The 16,105-nt window shown below is 36.5% G+C and overlaps 1 protein-coding gene across 3 annotated transcripts; it reads left to right on the top strand.

The window, feature by feature from the left end:
• Window positions 1-4,576: 4,576 nt before the first annotated feature.
• LOC139774738 (uncharacterized) lies at window positions 4,577-10,118 on the top strand. Of its 3 annotated transcripts, XM_071710167.1 has the most exons (5): window positions 4,577-4,902; window positions 6,754-6,927; window positions 7,368-7,408; window positions 9,668-9,790; window positions 9,977-10,118. In XM_071710167.1, exons 2-5 carry the CDS (start codon window positions 6,849-6,851, stop codon window positions 10,040-10,042), a joined length of 309 nt encoding a protein of 102 aa, XP_071566268.1. In that variant the 5' UTR covers window positions 4,577-4,902; window positions 6,754-6,848; the 3' UTR covers window positions 10,043-10,118. The 3 variants fall into 3 exon arrangements, with proteins under 3 accessions (XP_071566268.1, XP_071566266.1, XP_071566267.1); XM_071710165.1 differs by having other exon boundaries at window positions 9,668-10,118; XM_071710166.1 differs by lacking the exon at window positions 4,577-4,902 and adding an exon at window positions 5,203-5,484 and having other exon boundaries at window positions 9,668-10,118.
• Window positions 10,119-16,105: the final 5,987 nt, after the last annotated feature.

Genomic DNA, 16,105 nt, shown 5'->3' with positions numbered 1-16,105 from the left:
ACACTAAAATAATTATTTTTTATTAAAATTTACGTGATTTTTCGCATTATTATTGAACCATATTGCAAAGCCGTTTTTTGCACGCTCTACAAAAAAGGTACGTATAGTTAGTTACCCTATCTTGCTTAGTTTTCGAGATATTTGAGAAAAAATTTAAAAAATCGTGTTTTTTGTTGATAATATTGTTAATAACTTTTTATTGCGCGTTAATTTTGCGAAGCAAAATAAAACCCACTTATAGCACCTCAAATCAAAGCGATTCATGGTGATTGCAACCTGGGAAGATTAATTGGAAGGTTAACCCCCTAAATTAGTCTAATATGACTGGCCTATGTATATATCTCGTTTGTTTCGTTTCTACTTGCAAATTCAGATTTTATACAAATAGCACTATTTCTACAGAATATAAATCAGTAATTGTCAGTGACGAGAAATTTGACGGCGCATAAAAGCAATTGACGACTATTTTCTGGTATCCGATTGAGTTTTATACTGAACAAAATTAAGAACACATTCGAGGAAAGAGTTAAGATGAATAATGATCATACGTGCGAAGTGTAAAATTATTTTTGAGTCAAACAATGGAATTTCTCATCACATCTATGTACGCACAAAATGGAAATGAAATATGAAACTTTATTCGGAAATCCAAAAGTTACGTTATTGCGTGATAAAAATATTTCAAAATTTTATATATCCGTTGAGCCGTTTATTTTTTCCAAGCTATTTTATTCGCTTTATACTAAATCCCAGTATTTAATATAACTGAAATTTTGGGTAAGCCGAAATTGTGCCTGTCACTGTGTTAATAATAAAATTGCAATAGTATGCAATATTAAATCAAATTGTTGAAATCTAATAATTAATTACATAATTTCGCTATAACAATCGGTTATGCCTATATAAAAATGTGCGTACATAGCACAGAAAAATGTTAAATAACTATTACTTTGGTTGATTAAATATTCCTGAGAATATTCAATATTCAATAATCAGTTACAAATTTAATGTATATTTATCATAAGAAAATCAGGCTCTTATAATTAGTATTCTAATATTACGCATAATTAATTAATGAAGACCAAATATTTCATTCTAAAGGTCTATTAAATTTATTAAATTATTGATGTAATACAGGAATATTATTCTCTTAAAAAAATCATCTTTTCTAAAATGGAAAATTCTTTAGCAAACCGAACATAGTGATATATTCACTCACTTCTTCAACCAATCGATATTAAGGAGTAGGAAACGGTGCCAAACATGAACAAAGACCGGAGCGAATGCGAAATAGATGTTTCTTCCGGCAGCAATCCAACCTGTCAATCTTTGCTTCCTTAGTTTACCTTTGTTTCACGCCTGCTGAACGCGATGGGGATAACTTAACTCTTATTTATCGTGGCGCATTTATCGTGCGCCAAATGTCTCTCTCTCTTTCTCGCTTACATCTCTTATTAAAGTACAGCGGCGCCGAAAATCACATTGGAATCCGTTGCGCAAAGCCGACCGGGCATACTCCGAGTATCCTTCCTTTAGGGCAAATCAGCTGACACGGGGAGCTCTGGAAAATAAAAGGGAATGAAACGACGAGGCCAGGGACGGATTCCTTCGAATCTGAAGCTTAACCGTTTACGTGAAATTGGAACGCGAAATGGTCTGCAACTGCCCAATGTTTCAATCCGCTGGTGTGCCAATAACACCCGACGGAAATCTAACGGACGCTACGTCTCGCGTTATCGAATAACGATGCATTATCGACCAAACGCGATAAAAACTAATGCGGATGAAAAACGCGGTAAGTTTTTACCCCCCTTCGTTTTAAAGGCTCGAGAACGAAGTCCGCGAACGCTCCTCAGTTACAAACACCCTTCGGACGGATATCCTCCGCGAACGATTATTCCTATCGAAAGGATTAAGCCGCGATACAGTGTGACACAGATGCGCCCCTGAGGGAAGAGTCTCCGAGGGGTTGAACGTTCCAGACATTGGCAACGCGGGTGTCTACTCGCGTTGAGAGTCGCGTCTAGTAAGGTATGTACCTAGCGTACTGGAAAGGCGAGTTCATAGAGAGCAAGGCAGAGTTCCAAAGATATATTGCTAGCTCAACAACCTTCTAACAATAATCTATACCTAACTTCCACCGCATCCTCCTCCACCGCCTTCACCTTCTCGTTCCGACATTGCTTTACCCCATTTCCTCCCTTCCTCCCTCCCCCCCCCTCTCTCTCTCTCTCTCTCTCTCTCTCTCTCTCTCTCTCTCTCTCTCTCTCTCTCTCTCTCTCTCTCTCCCCCTCTCTCTGTTTCATCTCTTTTTGCTTGCTGTTGAACATGCTATGTGGCCTCAAGCGCATTCTGTTTCTCTCGCCCTGTACCAGAGTGGCCCGTTTTCTCAGCTTGGACATAATATCTCATGAAGTGGTAGAGATACGGACATTTTTGAATAAAAGTTGAATTGCTGCGCAGTGGAATCGATTAAATCTTTAAAAATGATTCTAAAGTATGCCGGGATTATTTTGATTGATCTAAGTTTCCGTGATAACATTGAGAAACATATGTTTAATCTAAATCATTACTGACAATTCATGAAATTATAGATACTATTAATCTAAATCTTTATTAATTTGCAAGATAAATAATTAATTTCGATAATCTAGCACACGGTACAAGATCTGGTATCGCATTTTCAAATATTGCTTAAACTTTTTCGCTTTATCACACACGGTTTTATCTAACATGGGCCTTAAAACTATTTGAATTTCATTTAAACGAAAAGCAAACTTCCTACAATGTAAGAATAAAAACAGATAGATAATTGCGAATGAAAATGAAACGAATACCTCGTATATTGATACGCTGTTTCAAGAGCCTTGAAGTTAAACTCTCCAATGAACTGCTCGTAATTTCACTTGCGTTACCCTGGCTCGTGGAAGTGTTTAATGTTACGTAGCTGACAGGACTTTCTTGCCGTTTGTGTCCACGGGCGTATCCTGTTGCCATCAATGTGACATAGTATCTCCAACAATAGCTTCCCGTTTGAAGATGCTGTTTGCCTTAGCGTGAACACTCATTAACTGGTCGTAACTGATCGTAACTCAAAGTTCCTGCAAATTAGCCAACGTTAAGTATCGATTTACCATTACCAAATTATCGAACGATAATACTTATGAGCAGAATATTGTACAAGACGAAAGCACAAAAGGATCATACGATATTATTGCAATATTAAACTAAATAAAAATGAATACAATATAATATTAAAAATATAAGTTTAATAATATTTAAATAAATATATAAAATGCATAGTCTTTAAATATAAGAAACATAAAAAAGTCACATTGCAATTATACCGCTTGTATTAATATATTTACATCAAATTTCAAGAACTTGTTTTTTGCTAAAAATAAAGATGACTTTTTTCTCGATAAATATTTGATATAATCTTGTCGAAAATTATCTTTCTCAGCGCTAGATATTTCCAATATTAAACATGTGTAAAAATTTAATTTAAAATTTAACTTAATCTCAATTTCTATATTATTTAAAATCTTAGGATATTCTAATAATCCAATTAAAATTAATAAATTAAATTTTAATATCTGTATTTTTTTAAAATTAATTTAATGTTCAATATTTTTATTTTCAATTTATTTATTAAAGTATAAATAGGGCAAATTTTTGACGTAAATTTTTGTTGCGATAATTTTGTTGCCCAGTGTATTTAAAGTAAAAATTGTAGTGGTATGTGATATAAGATAGGTATCCAAATTATTCTTTTATCTATTTGTGAGCAATAATCGTTTCTTTAATTTCGGTATTTGTCTATTTATGTTACAGTACGATTATTATTTCTATAGAAATAATAATCGTTTTGAAACGTGAGCATACACCACTTATATTGTTATTTAAAATGCAGTACAAAAATACAGATCGAAGCAACAGGTACAACATCGCTGCGAATAGCGTGTAAAGTTCGATTTTCGATTTCTTTGCTATTCGATTCATCCATTTTACTAATTCGTGAGTTGTTTTAGTTGTCGAGTGATTTCGCCGTGCTTTTTTCGCGTTATTTTTCCGTTTCTATTCAATAAATCAAGCATTATGTGATCTTGCGCGATTAATATCGGTAATGCCGCGAAACGCGCGGTATAGTTAATTGATGCTTAGTGCGTGTGTAATTATAATTTATGTTATAATGAGTAAAAAGTACATAATTGTGAATTGGGACGTTGTTTCGAACTTATTCTACAAAAATGTAGAAGTCTCAGTGGTCGTGCGATCGAATCTATACGAAAGAATCTACATAAAGAAATCGTATATACGTATAGATTCGCGGAAATCGCTGTATTTCTTTTTTATTTGCCGTTGCGTTCGTCGCCAGGGAGCTTTTCTCGGAATTCAAACGCTCGAGGATCACCTCATTATTTGGGCCAATCGCGTGTTTCCGTTATCGCGCGCGTAGTAATTTCGGCAAGACGCCGCGCCCCGCCGCCCGCGCCCGGCCGCGCGAAGGAATGTAAGGGGTGGGGTGGGGGACAGTTCACACTAGGACACCGCGCGATACGGCCGCTGGCGACGTTGGATTCTTCCGACCTTCGATCAGCTTCGATCGTAATCGTATTCGGTCGCGAGCGAGCGTGATGTGTGTAACGTGGTGTGATGTGGCGTATTCGTCTCTATTGAACGAAGGTACGGAGGGGACACGGTGTTCGCGAGTATCGGTACGACGATCTCTCGCAATCGGAATAGCCGACATGGCCGCTTATCGCGAAAAATGCGGATTAATCGTCGTCCAGCATGGTGTACGCGACGCTTGCGGAGCCTGGAATATCGACTCGCGATCGGGGCCGGCGTTCGAGACAATTTTACATCGAAGGCATCCGAGTATCGTGCCTCGCCTCTCCTGTCCTGTAAGTAAGTACGCAACGCTTCATTCGTTTGACGCGAGTAATTGCGCTCGCGAATGCGATCGCCATGTCGATATCGTCCCGTCGAGAAGCTCGCGCGGTTTTCGTCGCGTGTTTTCGTTATCGCGCGCGTAGTAATTTCGGCAAGTACGCCGCGCCCCGCGCCCCGCGCCCGGCCGCGCGAAGGAATGTAAGGGGTGGGGTGGGGGGTAGGGGACAGTTCTCATCAGGACACCGCGCGATACGGCCGTGACGTCGCGACGCGGCGTGGATCCTTCCGACCTTCGATCAGCTTCGATCGTAATCGTATTCAGTCGCGAGGTACCGAGGGGACACGGTGTTCGCGAGTACGTTCGACGATCTCGCAATCAGAATAGCCGACATGGCCGCTTATCGCGAAAAATGCGGGTTAATCGTCGTCCAGCATGGTGGACGCGACGCTTGCGGAGCCTGCGTTTTCTCGTCGCCGTGTTTCGCGCATGACGGTGGAATCCCTGGAATATCGACCCGCGATCGAGGCCGGCCTGTAGTACACATCGGAGGCATCCGAGTATCGTGCCTCGCCTCTCCTGTCCTGTAAGTAAGTACGCAACGCTTCATATTCGTTTGACCCGAGTAATTGCGCTCGCGAATGCGATCGCCAAATCGCCATGTCGATGTCGTCCCGTCGAGAAGCTCGCGCGGTTTTCGTCGCGAGCGCGATATACATCCGCCATGTTTTTCGTCGGTGCCGTTTTCCTGGAAGACGCTCGTCGCGGTCATTTTTTTTCGGATGACGGGACAAATATTTTTTATACGCGAGCGTTACTTCTACTGTATAGTAACTTACGATAAGTCACTCATTTACGTGGAATCGAATTATCGTCGAGCACGACACTTGGTCAAAATATGTCGTGCTGGACGTTAAACTGTTAAGAATCATTAATCGAGCGATATATATCTGTTTGTAAAACGACCGCCGACGTCGCGTCGCACCCTCAGCTCACTTTTATCATAAATGCGCGCATTTAACATATAGTTTACGTTACATGTACTGTAGAATCTTAGAAATAAATGCGCGCATTTATCGATAAAAGTGAACTGAGCCAAAGTCTACTACGGTTTGCAGACTATATATCGTTGTAGAAATTGGATGCAGAAATATAAATTTAGTTCACCCCCATGCTATATTCTTCACCTTTACATCAAAACATCTCTGAAATTGGTTTGACGCACATAGAGCGTAACAAACGTTTCTTGCTGTTTCTGCGTCACACACGTTACTTTCCTTTTGCATCTGCCGGAAATCCGACTGAAGTTGATTAACGATAAATCGGGAAAAATATTCGAAGAATAATGTTTTACTTATTGGTGTTTGCTAACATCAAGAAGATCACCATTAAGAAGTTAATATATTATGTCTTGTTCAATTTAGAAATTAATTGGATCTGAAAATTAAATAATTTCCTTTCGCACGAGCCGAAATAATTAATAAGATATTTTCTTTTTTCTATTATATGCAAAATGAAGATAAACCTCGAATAATACACGAATCGCCGGTTCAGATTACGGAAAACTGTGATAAATCGAATGTTTATTTAATACATGTGCTTTGCGGAATTTAATACGGATACCGAGGCATGTATATAATGTATTCTATAATATTGACTTTCGTTAACGTTCTTTCGGACGATCGGTTTCGATTTTCTCAATCGTCAACTTGACTCGTGTTTCGCGCTAGCGTCGTCGTATTTTTTATGGCTTTACATACATTTTTATAATCAAAATACTTAAGAAATTTGTACTGTTGTAGACATGTTCTTTAGATATTAAAATTGGAATAAAATTACAATTATCTTTTGTGTTGCAGTGGAGCTGCTGGTATCGGTGCAGCAAGTACTGTAGTTGTCAGCTGGATTTTCGCTCGTGAACATCGCCGCGTCGTGAGTGAGTGCGCCGACGGAGATGCGACATCGGAGGAGGACCACGGAGAGGAGGAGGAGGAGGCCTGGGGGGCATCAGGTGACGGCGAAGCAATCGTCGGGTGAGTACTTGATTGTTATTCATTTATTATTTTGCTGTCCTGTGGTGGATTCTGCCACTTTCTGAAGCGCGCGACGTGATTGATTACGTTATACTCGAATCATTACTCTTACAATACCGTTCGAGGTTTAAATCCGGCACAATTTCGCCGGAGTTCGATCTCCGGCATACGCGAGAAGAGATATTACCTCGCGAACGTCGCGATATTCACACGGTTGTAATATTACTTGCACAATTTTTCGCGGATTAATTATACGAACGATGTTAATGCTGAAATATGCTGCCATTTGCAGCGGCCGCGATCGTTTCTTAAATTAGTATTTTAAAATCAGCTATGTGGTAAAATGTACTCAGTTTTAAGAATTTAACGGGCGCGATAATTATTTACTTTAAGTATCGATTATCTGGCACTGGTTTAATGTAAAAATATTTATGTTTCAGATCAATGCAGTGTTAGCAACTCCGCTGTTGCACATCGACCGGTAAGTCCCAATTTCTTTCGCGTCCCGCGAAACGCAAAGATGCACGCACTGTCGACGCACAGTCTATTGGCCGTGTTTGGAGCACTGAGCAGTACTGCTTGAGAGCCAAACTTATTATAGGAAGAAGAAGAAGACACGTCCAGTTTACATGTCAATCAAACCTCTCTGATGTGTATAGAGGTTATATTTACATGTATAGAGACTGTGCGTGGATAGTGCGTGATGTATCTTGCGTTTCGCGAACTGTGAACTATATACAGGTGCCTTAATTATTGGAGGCGTGAAAACTATTACGTAGCCGCGTCTCAAAAGGAATTGAGTCTTTACCTATTACTAATGTATAACTTGGAAGACTGCATAAAGCCATGAATCACACTGAATTGTACATACTTTTGTTGTGTTAGTTACAGCTGTTAGCTAAGATAGCGAACTTACAGTTTGTGATCGATATGATCATAGCAGACAAGTTTACTTTGCTAAGAAACCGATGTAATAACAGCAGTGGCAAATTCTTTTGCTGCAGCAGCAAATACAATTTCAGCAAACCATGATTAGCTGCAACGGTGAAAATTTTTTTTTCCGTGAACATTTTTCTTTTTATGGTGAGACATATAATGTTGCTACTGTGCATTTTTTTTATAATTTTTGTCATCTCTAATTCGTATGAGTAGACCAGTTCACTTTCTGTGCTTCTGTGCAGTCGAAAATTAAATTATTATTTTGCTGTTAATTTACTCTTTATTTTTAAGCTTAGTTCTAAACTTATTTTGAACATATTTTTATTGTTGGTGCTTTTCGGAAAATTAAAAGTTTCAAAAATACCTCGGTTAAGGACTATAGTCTACTCATAGGTATATATTAGTTCAATTTGTTCGCGTCATCACGTTAGTGATAGTGAACATCAGCAAGATTTTAAGACAGTGACCATTCAGAACAATATTGACTACGATTACACGGCGGCTTATAATCTGGTTTAATAACTATATACTATCCAATCCAAAATTTTTCTTTTTTCGATTATAATGATCATTTAAATGTGAGTCTATTTTGATATTATAAACATTTGAATCAATTTCTTTTAATATATACATATTAAAAGTTGTAGTTTAAGTATTAAAAGAGGCATATTTAAATAATCATTATATGACATCTGTGCTACTACTTTTTAGATTTCCAAATTTTGAAGTTACATTGACATTTTACTACGCTATTTTTACTGGGATTTTAACATATTGAAATAAATAAATAATTACCTTATTTCAGATAAGTACGTTAACTTTTTCTTCTTCCTCGTTTACTGAATCCTTGTTTAAGACATTTTCGTTATTTTTTTTTAAACTTGCAGCTGAAAATTATTATCAAAAATATATTTTAAAAGAAATACCTACAGATTTCTCTAAACATTTTTACGTAAAATGTTAATATTTAATTATTTAAAGTATAAAAACTATTAAATTAAATATATATAAGTGTGTAAAACTTAAATTAAATGTATATAATTATTATTATAAATAATTTGGAAACTTGAGTTTGTCAATTATATTTTTAATATCCCTTCGTGTAAAGAAATTTTAAACACATTAATCGGATTTTAAATATTTTATTCAACTATGATATATTCAATGTTAATGGTTGTTAAGGATCGAACATAGCAATCTCGATGTAAGCATCGGGCCGCGAGGCTGACCGCTACGTGCCTGCCGTCAGTCGCGTGGCACGTATTCGATCCGGGGTTGTCGATCACGCCGCTCCGCGTGGTTGATCACGCGTCGATGCCGCCCCACGCACAGGTGCGAGCATGCCGGCGAGAATCGGAGCACGGCGCAACTCCGGACACGCGCAGTGTCTTTGTTCGTGATAACTGCGCCCCTCGCGCAACGCCGTCAATCATCGGATCAATCAGAGAGCGCCGCGTTTCTCTAGCTCGAGAATTACAAAAGGAATTATTAATTTTAATTTTAAATTTGCAAAGTTTGATTATATGGTTTTAAGTTTTAATACTTGATAATCTAAACATTTAAAATTATTTAACCTCTGATAGCAAAGCGTGAGTGTGCAAAATCATGCAAACGTGTTGCTGAAACCAATTTATGTATATATATATACATATATATATATATATATATATATATATATATATATATATATATATATATACACACATATACAATAAAAAGTAATATAGAAATTAAAATTTGATTGAATTAGTTTAATAATATGGATTCATAATATAACCATTTGTTTTTATTTTTTTTGCAGTTGTTGGTAGAGCTGGATAACAAGGCACAAGTAACACAGCTGCTGGGCGACGAAAAGAGCTCCACCAGATGTGGCTCGCGGTCCAGTCTGGCTAATATCGAACGTGAACAAAGTCACGAAGAGGTGAGTCTCTTTCTCTCTCGCGTTTGTCATTTTGACATAAAAATTAGCCGTATGCACTTCCGTATGCCATGCAGTAGTTGACATAAACATTTATAGCCGTCTACTATCCTTTTCTTCTTTTTTTTTCGTTTCGCCCCGTCGTCCGGCACAACCTGATCTGACCGAATTCTGGCCGAATTTCATCAGCGACCGCACACGCACGCATTTGAATGTAATCGAACGCAGGCAAACAGTTCGCTGCCATTGGTGTAAAGGACGCTACACGAAGGACAGTCAGCGGCGAGCAGTGGCCACCACCAACATAACTAGTGCTAACTCGAGTTTAAAAGTAAGATTTTCCTAGCTTTTGGCATTTATTCGTTATCTATATGGGCCAGGCGGATTCCGTTTTTCGTTTTTCGTTAGCTTCTATTCCGCCTTATCGCATCAAGTCCGTTTTCTTCAGCTGCGTATTCTGTATTTTTTTTGTAACAGTTTTTATCTATCCTCTTTCACTCTCTAATGCTTTCTTGTATGTAACACTTACCTTAAATGCAAAATTTGTACTGCAGCTAAAGAAAACAGCTCTATTGCACAGTATAAGTAAAAACAGCAGGTACTTCGACACCTACTATTCTTACTGTGTCTATTATATCGTGCTCTCATTCGTCATCCGTCGACGATTTTTTTAAACGTCACTGAATAAGTAGATGTACTTCTAGGGCGAGAACTTTAAAATATATCTTTTCGTCTTATCTTTCATATTTAATATACCTGTAAAGGATTCATATCAATCGATTGATTTCTGAATATCTTTTGGTATCATATAATAGAAAACTATTAAAATATTAAAATTAATTGATTAGATTTGAAATAGAATATTAAAATTAAAAATATTAAGATAAAGTTTTAAGTCCGACAAAGAATCGACGCGCAGTTTAATAAGTTAGAAAATATATATGTATATACATATATCGATGATTTATGATTACAGTTAAGCAAAATCGCCTGACAACCAGCAAGTGTAGCGTCCACGCGGTTGTTCCTGGCGAGTGAAGTTGGCCATGTGACTTACGAAATTCTCTCCGCCATGTAAGACTCGCTCGTCGCGTATACCTGCGGGGCATCACGGGCTGACGGGATCGTCGAGCGGATCGTACAGGCATCTCCGACGTCCGGCAATCCTTCCATCATCGTATAATAAAGTACGCGCCGCGTCGCGAGATTAATACCGGGAGTGCCGTGCAAAGTGTCGCGCGATCATGAGCGACGATATCGTCGATTTTCGCTCGTGAATGTCGTGAGTGAGTGCGTCGAGATGCGACATTGGTGAAGGACCACGGAGAGGAGGAGGGGGCCTGGGAGGCATCGGGCAACGGCGGAACGACCGTAAGGTGAGTAATATTCGTTTATTATTTTGCTGTTCCGTGGCGGATTCCACCACTTTCTCAAGCGCGACGTGATTCGCCCTTACATTATACTCGAATCATTAATTCATTACTCGTACAATCGGTACAAGTATCGACTATCTTGGGCACTGCAATGCTAATGTAAAAATATTTGTATGTTTCAGATAATTTATCTGATTAACGTATTACAACTCCGCTGTTGCGCATCGGCCGGTGAGTGATTTTTTAATTATTTTCCTTGTAAGTCTGAAACTATTTTTAGCGTAAATTAACCCTCCAGTCATGTGAAAATTTAAAATATAAAAGGGCGCATGGAGAGGCAATTACATCCCATATTATTTATGATATAAATATTAAACTAATTAATATTTTTTGTTTTCTTTTGCAACAGAAACAAGAGTTCTAAAAGCTGATGCATGATTTCTAGTATAAATTGTTGTCAATTCTGCATATTTTCTTTTTGCTTCTTCGGAGATGTCATGAATAATATGAATCCCCCAAGAGTGGGAACGGCTTCCAAATTTAATATAGGCAATTTTTCGTATTTACTCAATGGCGTGCGGTAAAAAGGTTGATTGCTAAATACTTCATCAGGCCAATCCACAAAATTTAATTAGCAAAGTCGTTAATTGTAAAAAAAAAACTAATTCTTTTTTTTACTTGCATAATGCTCATGTATTTCCACTATTCGTATTACTATCTATCCCAACATTATTGGCTATTACAATCGAGTGTTACTCAGTACTAAAAGAGATCGTTAATAACAAATTCAGACAGTTTTATTTTAAAATTCCGCGTTTGAAATTATCAACAATGTAGCGTGCAACGTTTAAATTAAGAATAAGAAGATTTGATGTTAAGCCAATGATCAAATATTATGTTTGTTCATAAAATTTATCGGAATTTTGGATATTATAGAATTATAAATATATTTGAAAAAAATGAAGTAAAATTTGACAAATCGTTAGGTATAAAATTAAAAATTTGTGAAACAGAATATTCATCTCGTTTCTTATTAAGCACATTTGTGAATTTCATGCCACATCAAAATAGATTTTATTTGCTAGACAAATTACTAAATAACATTCCACAATAAATACTTGTTAAAGATCATTGCAAGAAAAAATTGCATTATTTCCTTGTTCTCAAGCACGATCACTGTTTTGATAAAAGAATTTTATCACTGTTCTTCATGTTGGATAAAACCGCCGGGAAAACGTAACAATCCTCATCATGAAAAGTTATTTCTCATCAATCCCTGAGATCCATTCACGATTTTTATGGTACTTCGTTGAAAATTCTTGGCAATTCTTGAAAGCAATTCGATAATGAGCAAACGATGATTAGCTTTTAACTTTCAAAGTCGAGTCACGAAATTAATTTAAGAGAAGATTTCAGTCTTCTTATTAAATATTATTTATTTTTAATAATGTTAGTGTTGTATTAGTATTGTCTTGATAAAAAAAGATTATAGAATGATTATGGACATAGCAATTGTTTACACAGAATTTTGATTGTTAATTAGATAAATCAAATATGACTCAGTTTGTCTATTTTTAGTGATTTCTTTGACAAAGAATACAGTTAAGAACGAGTATATTTTAATTCTTAATTTTTCATTTAAAGAAAAAAAAAACATTTCTTTTTCTCTTTCCAAATATCAGAAATCCTGCCATTTCCAGGAGATATTTATATCATAATATTAATTATTAAATAATTTGAATTTTTCTTATGATATATCTAATGTTTTAAACTGAAATACATGCGTGAACTGTGACACCTTATTTAGCAATTTCGAGCCTTTATTGATTTAATAATTTTATGAAAAATTTCACGTATATTTATTGAATATTTTTATGATAACATGGATATAATTCAATATGTGCGGATACTTGAGAAATTCAAGACAGATCGAATGGGTATCCAGATATCAATGGAATATCGATTATTTAAATTATTTTTAATATGCTTAAGTTAATTTATAGAAAAATAATTGATAGATTTTGTCTCTTTTTGACTAATATATTTTCAAATTCCGCTGTTATTGGGTTTGACATGTTTCGCGAACACTTTGTAACCAAGAATTATACGCACATAAGTTAGGATAAAAGCGCATGGATTTTATTATCATTAAATATACTCGTTTTCTAACCAGTTTTCTATAAGAATCGTTCTATCTATATACTCATTAATAAAAAAAGAAATTTTACTTAATAATGGAAACATATCAATCTCTTGCAATAAACAGATAAATATCAATTATATTATCGCAAAAATATTCAGGATTGTATATTTGCATTGTGCAAAAATTTGAAAAGTAGTGATTGTCATTGACTTGCTACCTAAAATCATTGCTATCGAAAGTAGTCTGAAAAATCCGGGATTCATTCTCTTATAGGTATACTTCTATAGCGGTGTCTTTAATATTCAACGGGGATTGCTTAATTTTCCTTCACGAGTTGATCTCATGAGGTCCAATAGAAGTAGGGCATATTTCGCTTTCCGTCCTTTCTTGTGCCGGCTACTAATCAGTGTATTATCCGGCGGAGGGGCCTCAATCTGGCCAAGTCGTTGAACCAGTTATTCTCCTGTAATTATATATATTCGATTAATATGGAACAATCAAAAAGTTAGCACTGCTTGTACAGCTTTCTAGCTGTAATAAATTTAATACAGCCATAAAAATATTAAAAATTTTTCCGTATAATTATATTACAAATTTTTCGAAAATTAATAGCGATAACTTGATTAATTCTTAAATATAATTTTCTACGACTAATATCCATCAGTCACGTTATAAAAATCATTATAAAATCCAAATTAAAAAATTATTATAAAATCCAAAACTCTTCTATTTAGAATAAAAAATTGCATCTTTAAGAGTAAAAAATATTATTGTACTATCCACTTAAGTTGCTCAAATCGTGTCGCGTTGTAATCTCGCATTGTACAATCTCCAATTCTCTTTTAAAGACACTCACATACATTTTCATAAGAATGATCGTCCAATAGTATTCCATAGCGCAATTTTCCACGTAGCTACAGAGGCAGTAGTAGCGATGCATCGAGAAAAAGGGAGAGAGGGATAAGAGAAACGGGTCCGTAGATGAATAAAAGGGAGAGAAACGGAGAGAAAAATATAAGAGAACGTCAGTAACGACTAACGCAAGCTTCGCGAAGAAGGGAAGGACGGCATCTTTTAGTAATTACCCGCCTCCGGAGGGCGCATTACTCTTTGTCGGCCGACGTACCTCGGATCTTATCGTTGAGAAAGAGAAGGGATGAGGAGTAGTGAAGTAAAATATAGAACTGCAGTACTGGGAACCACTTTTGTGGAATAAGACGAGGAATAGAGAGTCGGTTGCAATCCTTACTCTACTGGGCGAAATTGCGTTGGGCGACATTTTCATCTTCGCCTTTGTCCGTTCCATGGATGCGCATTTCATTCTATAAAAGCATAATAATCATTTTGATATCGTTAAACTGTACCGCTGTAAATAAGAGTGTCTTTTCTGTAAAAATATTGAAATGCGTATTAAATAAATTACTTCACCGCTCATCCATGAAGAAAATCAATGAAAAATCTTCTCTAAACTTGATTGGGTCTCGCAAAATTGTTATCGATGACACTTTTATATTCGTTTAACGGCGTGTGATATAACATAACAGCTGCTTTAAAAAAAAAAAACAGCCTTGGCATTACACGAAAATAAAGCAACAAGTAGCGTGCTCGAAGGCGAAATTGATCCTTAAGCTTTAAGTACACTCTGAATGTCCGTACAGAATCTGTGCGGGATTATAAGACGATAGCTATTATCCGATTGCTCCTATACCGTCAAGAAATTCAAAATTACCGGCCTTATCCAGCTATTCAGGTTTTCAGCGCTCTCCGCGTATATAATATCCGATAATGAGATCGCGGCAGAATGATTGATCATATTATATATGTGGCGTCATTGATTTTCCATAGTGAGCGCGACAACAAGTCTTGTTAATCTTGCAAGGCTTAGAATCGAAGACATTCTACATAGATGACAATGTTAAATAAAAGTGAGAGATTAATAACTTTCGCGTCGATAGAATTAATTTAAAAGCCGATGTACACATTTGTTCTTATTGTTTCATTCAAATCAAGGTAACGGTGCAAATTGTTGAAACATATAAATTTCAATAAGTTTTAGTTTTCATTGCATTGTATAGAAATTTGATTGCTTGTATCATAACATTTAATTGAGTTTGTAAAAAATATTGTCTGTTCGGTTCTAAAGCTCCAATTAGCCCAATTGTCTGACATTTCAATCGTAAATTTATTGACATATCGTGCACATGTAAAAATAACTATCGGAAAAAATTATATTTTCCCATCGCATACTGCAAAAGATATCAAAAATAGAATTGAAAAACGCATATCTTCGATTTCTGATACAAAAAATAACATAATACGTCAATAATATGTCATAACGTGTGTGTGTCTAAATATAATATTACTTTTATTGGCGGGAAGGGGGGAAGTTATATAATTTCTGTGGAGAAAAATGCCTTTTTCAAGGAGAAAGGAAATACTCTTAAAAGGTATATTGCACCTTTAAGATAACGGCATACGCTTGTAAAATAAAAGTAAAATCGTGATAGACTTGTAACTGTCGACGCAACAAGTAGTACAAGTGAGTACCTATCGGGATGGGAACCGCAAATCTTCGCACGATGTACACTTCCAACACACCTCGCATCACCGTGACATCTCGGGATAAAAGTTCACGGGGGTTGAGCATTTTTATCGCCGGCGTATTCTGTCGCCAGTGGCGTTCCTCTACAGCCGTACAAAAGCGGGTGCTCTCGTATTACAATCGTATTGTTCGCAAAATAGAAATCCATTTGCAGGTTCAGTTTTCCTCGAGATGTACATGAGCTACCTGTAAACGATAAA

The sequence above is a fragment of the Temnothorax nylanderi genome, unplaced genomic scaffold (genome assembly GCF_030848795.1).
Source record: "Temnothorax nylanderi isolate EJ_2023f unplaced genomic scaffold, tnyl_v1.0 TNYL_tig0086_pilon, whole genome shotgun sequence".
In the NCBI taxonomy this organism is placed as follows: domain Eukaryota; kingdom Metazoa; phylum Arthropoda; class Insecta; order Hymenoptera; family Formicidae; genus Temnothorax; species Temnothorax nylanderi.
This window is presented reverse-complemented; position numbering and strand designations above follow the sequence as displayed.

Coding starts and splice junctions, on each gene's coding strand:
- LOC139774738 (XM_071710165.1), top strand. CDS start 6,849: ATGCGACATCGGAGGAGGACCACGGAGAGGAGGAGGAGGAGGCCTGGG. Junction 6,928..7,367: donor GACGGCGAAGCAATCGTCGG/GTGAGTACTTGA, acceptor TTTATGTTTCAG/ATCAATGCAGTGTTAGCAAC. Junction 7,409..9,667: donor CCGCTGTTGCACATCGACCG/GTAAGTCCCAAT, acceptor TTTTTTTTGCAG/TTGTTGGTAGAGCTGGATAA.